General features: G+C 57.2%; 1 protein-coding gene across 1 annotated transcript; it reads right to left on the minus strand.

The window, feature by feature from the left end:
- Positions 1 to 1,344: 1,344 nt before the first annotated feature.
- LOC116970290 (zinc finger protein 239-like) lies at positions 1,345 to 1,966 on the minus strand (the record flags this gene model as incomplete). Its single annotated transcript, XM_033016961.1, has 2 exons — positions 1,738 to 1,966; positions 1,345 to 1,605 (listed from the first exon to the last, which is right to left on the minus strand). Coding segments are annotated over exons 1-2 (490 nt in total), but the record flags the coding sequence as incomplete, so codon positions are not given.
- Positions 1,967 to 3,831: the final 1,865 nt, after the last annotated feature.

Raw genomic sequence — 3,831 nt, forward strand, 5'->3', positions numbered from 1 at the left:
GGGGGGAGTGTTGTTAGTGTTGGAGAGAGGGAGTGTTTGTGTGTGTGAGAGCGGGACTGTGTGTGTGTGTGTGTGTGAGAGAGAGAGAGAGGGGGGGGAGTGTTGATAGTGTGAGAGGGAGTGTTTGTGTGTGTGAGCGGGACTGTGTGTGTGTGTGTGAGAGAGAGAGAGAGAGAGAGAGGGGGGGAGTGTTGTTAGTGTTGGAGAGAGGGAGTGTTTGTGTGTGTGAGAGCGGGACTGTGTGTGAGAGACTGGGAGCGAGAGAGGGAGTGTGCTGGAGAGACTGAGCGAGTAAGGGAGTGTGTGAGAGAGAGGAAGGCGGCACAAGAGGGTGGAATGGAGAGAATTTGTGTACGAGTGGGGGAGAGTGGAAGGAGAGGAGAGAGAGGAATGTATATGTGCAGCTTTACGGGACATTGGTCAGGTTGCATTTGGAGTATTGCATACAGTTCTGGTCATTCCATTACAGGACTGATGTGGTGGCTTTGGGGAAGGTGCAGAAATGGTTAACCAGATGGTTTAAAAACAAGGAACTGCAGATGCTGTTTTACAAAAAAGGACACAAAATGCTGGAGTAACTCAGCGGGACAGGCATCATCTCTGGAGAGATGGAATTGGTGACTAAAGAAACGATCCGAAATGTTACTCATTCCTTCCAGTATTTAGTATCTACCTAAACAGCACCTATCTATCCACGTGGCGGTGTGCCAGCAGGCTGGAGGAGCGGGCAAAGGCCTTGCCACCGAGCGGACAGGTGAACGGGCGCTGGCTGGTGTGGACTCGCCGGTGCTCCAGCAGGTGGTCAAGGAGGGTGAAGCCCTTATCACAGGACGGGCAGGGGAAGGGACGCTCACCGCTGTGGGTACGCCGGTGCTGCCACAGGCTGGACATGTGGGTGAAACCCTTGCCACACTCAGCGCACACAAAGGGTCTCTCCCCGGTGTGTATCCGCTGGTGCTCCCGCAGCCCCCATGCTCTCGTCACAGTGGGAGCAGCTGCTCACCGGCGTGGGTCCGCCGTGCTGCCGCAACCCCCGCGAGCTGTCAAACTGCTCACCACAGTACGGGCAGTTGTAGGGCGGACCACTGGTGTGCACGTGCTGGTGAGACAGGCCGTGGGAGGCCATGGCAAAGGGCTCTCCACTCACCGGGCTGGGGAAGGGACGGTCCCCGGCGTGCACCTGCTGGTGGGACAGCAGCTTGGAGGAGCATTTGAAGCCCTTGCCGCACTGGGTGCAGGTGTAGGGGCGCTCGCCGATGTGGGTGCGCTGGTGTTGCAGCAGGTTGCTGGACCTGGTGAAGCCCTTACCGCACTGGGCACACGTGTAGGGGCGCTCCCCGGTGTGGGTGCGCTGGTGCCTCAGCAGGGTGCCGGACTGGGTGAAGCCCTTGCCGCACTGGGCACAGGTGTAGGGGCGTTCGCCGGTGTGGGTGCGCTGGTGTTCCAGCAGGTTGCTGGACCGGGTGAAACCCTTACCGCACTGGGCGCATGTGTAGGGGCGCTCGCCGGTGTGGGTGCGCTTGTGTTTCAGCAGCTTGGTGGGGCTGGTGAAGCCTTTACCGCACTGGGTGCAGGTGTAGGGGCGCTCGCCAGTGTGGGTGAGCTGGTGCAGCACCAGGTTGCTGGATTGGGTGAAGCCAATGCCGCACTGGGCACAGGTGTAGGGGCATTCGTCGGTGTGGATGCGCTGGTGCACCAGCAAGTGGCTGGAGTGGGTGAAGCCCTTGCCGCAGTCACTGCAGGTGTAGGGCCGCTCCCCCATGTGCACACGCCTGTGCTTCTTCAGCGCTGGTGCCGACTTGAAGCCTTTGCCGCAATCGGAGCAGGTGAAGGGCCCCTTACAGCTGTGCATCCGCCAGTGCACCTGCAGCACCGACAACTGGGCAAAGCTCTTGCCGCAGATGGAGCAGCCATGGGGCTTCTCACCCGTGTGCACCCACCGGTGTCTCTTCAGCTCATTCGCCATCTTGAAGCTCTTGCCGCAGTCAGAGCAGGTGAAGGGCCTCTCGCCGGAGTGCACGAGGTTGTGCCGCTGCAGCTGGCTATCGAAGGTGAAGCTCTTGCTGCACTCCAAGCAATCGAAGGGGCGTTCTCCCGTATGCACCCGTCGGTGGGTCTCCAGCCGGCTCGGGCTCTGCCAGGTCATGCCACACACGTCACACTCATAGCCCTTCTCCTTGTTGTGCCCCATCATGTGGTCCTCCATCGAAGCTCGGCCCCTCGAAGCTCAGCCCGCACACCGAGCAGATGGGGGGCTCACTGGCACCCTGGCCGCGCTCAATGGCCGCTCACGTCCCTGTCTTTCCGTCCACAGCAACGGCTCCTAAACCCTGCAGGGGAACACAGAGGGTCAACAAGCTGCCAAACAGGCCATTAGTAGCACATATTGTGTGCGTTTATGGCGGTGGAAACCGTTAAATAATTCTGCGCGGCACAGTGGCGCAGCGGTACAGTTGCTGCCTCACCGCCAGAGACCCGGGCTCGATCCTGACTATGGGTGCTGCCTTTGTGGAGTTTGTACGTTCTCCCTTTGACCTGCGTGGGTTTTTATTCCGGGTGCTCCGTTTCCTCCAACATTTCAAAGACGTTCAGGGTTGTAAATTAATCGGCCTCCACAAAATAGCTAAATTGTCCCCGATGTGCGTAGGATAGTGCTAGTGTACGGGGTGATCGCTGGTCGGGGCGGACTCCGTGGGCCGAATGACCTGTTGTTTCCGCGCTGCATCTCTAAACTAAACTAAACCAAAGAAAGGTGTTGACCCAAAACGTCACCCATTCCTTTCACCACGGATGCTGCCTGACCTGCTGAGTTACTCCAGCACGTTGTGTCTATCTTTTCCACAGATGCTGCCTGACCCGCTGAGTTATTCAAGCACATTGTCATAGAGTCATGGAGTGATACAGTGTTGGAAACAGGGCCCTTCGGCCCAACTTGTACTCCTAGATCCCTCGGCTCTACACATTACGCCAGGCTCAGAGTTCAGAGTCCTAATGAGACCACACCTGGAGTATTATGTGCAGTTTTGGTCCCCTAATTTGAGGGAGGACATTCTTGCTATTGAGGGATCCCAGCGTAAGTTCACCAGGTTAATTCCCAGGATGTGGGGGACTGTCATATGCTGAGAGAATGGAGCGGGCTTGTACACTCTGGAGTTTTGAAGGATGAGATGGGATCTTATTGAACCATATAAGATTGTTAAGGGGTTGGACATGCTAGAGGCAGGAAACATGTTCCCGATGTTGGGGGAGTCCAGAACCGGGGGCCACACAGTTTAAGAATAAGGGGTAAGCCATTTAGAACAGAGACAAGGAAACACTTTTTCTCACAGTTGTGAGTCTGTGGAATTCTCTGCCTCAGAGGGCGGTTCTATGGATACTTTCAAGAGAGAGCTAGATAGGGCTCTTAAAGATCGTGGAGTCAAGAGATATGGGGAGAAGGCAGGAACGGGGAACTGATTGGGGATGATCAGCCATGATCACATTGAATGGCGGTGCTGGCTCAAAGGGCTGAATGGCCTATTCCTGCACCTTGTCCATTGCCCCAGCGCCCCGCCATTCACAGTGAAGACCCTGCCCTGGTTTGACTTCCTAAACTGCAACACCCTCCCCACCCCCAAACAATGTGACCTCCTCCCTGTGGCTCTCTGCCCCTTACCCCTGCCGCCTCTCCTGCTCCTTACCCTCCTTTGCTCCCGCCCCCCTCCTCCCCACCCCCAAACAGTGTGAACCCCCACCAGGCTCCCTGCCCCATTCCATGACTCACTTGACCCCTCTCTCTCTTCCCCCCTTCCATTCATCCCCCTCGGCACCAAACCCACTCCCCCTTGAATC

The sequence above is a fragment of the Amblyraja radiata genome, unplaced genomic scaffold (assembly GCF_010909765.2).
Source record: "Amblyraja radiata isolate CabotCenter1 unplaced genomic scaffold, sAmbRad1.1.pri scaffold_702_ctg1, whole genome shotgun sequence".
Taxonomy (NCBI): Eukaryota; Metazoa; Chordata; class Chondrichthyes; order Rajiformes; family Rajidae; genus Amblyraja; species Amblyraja radiata.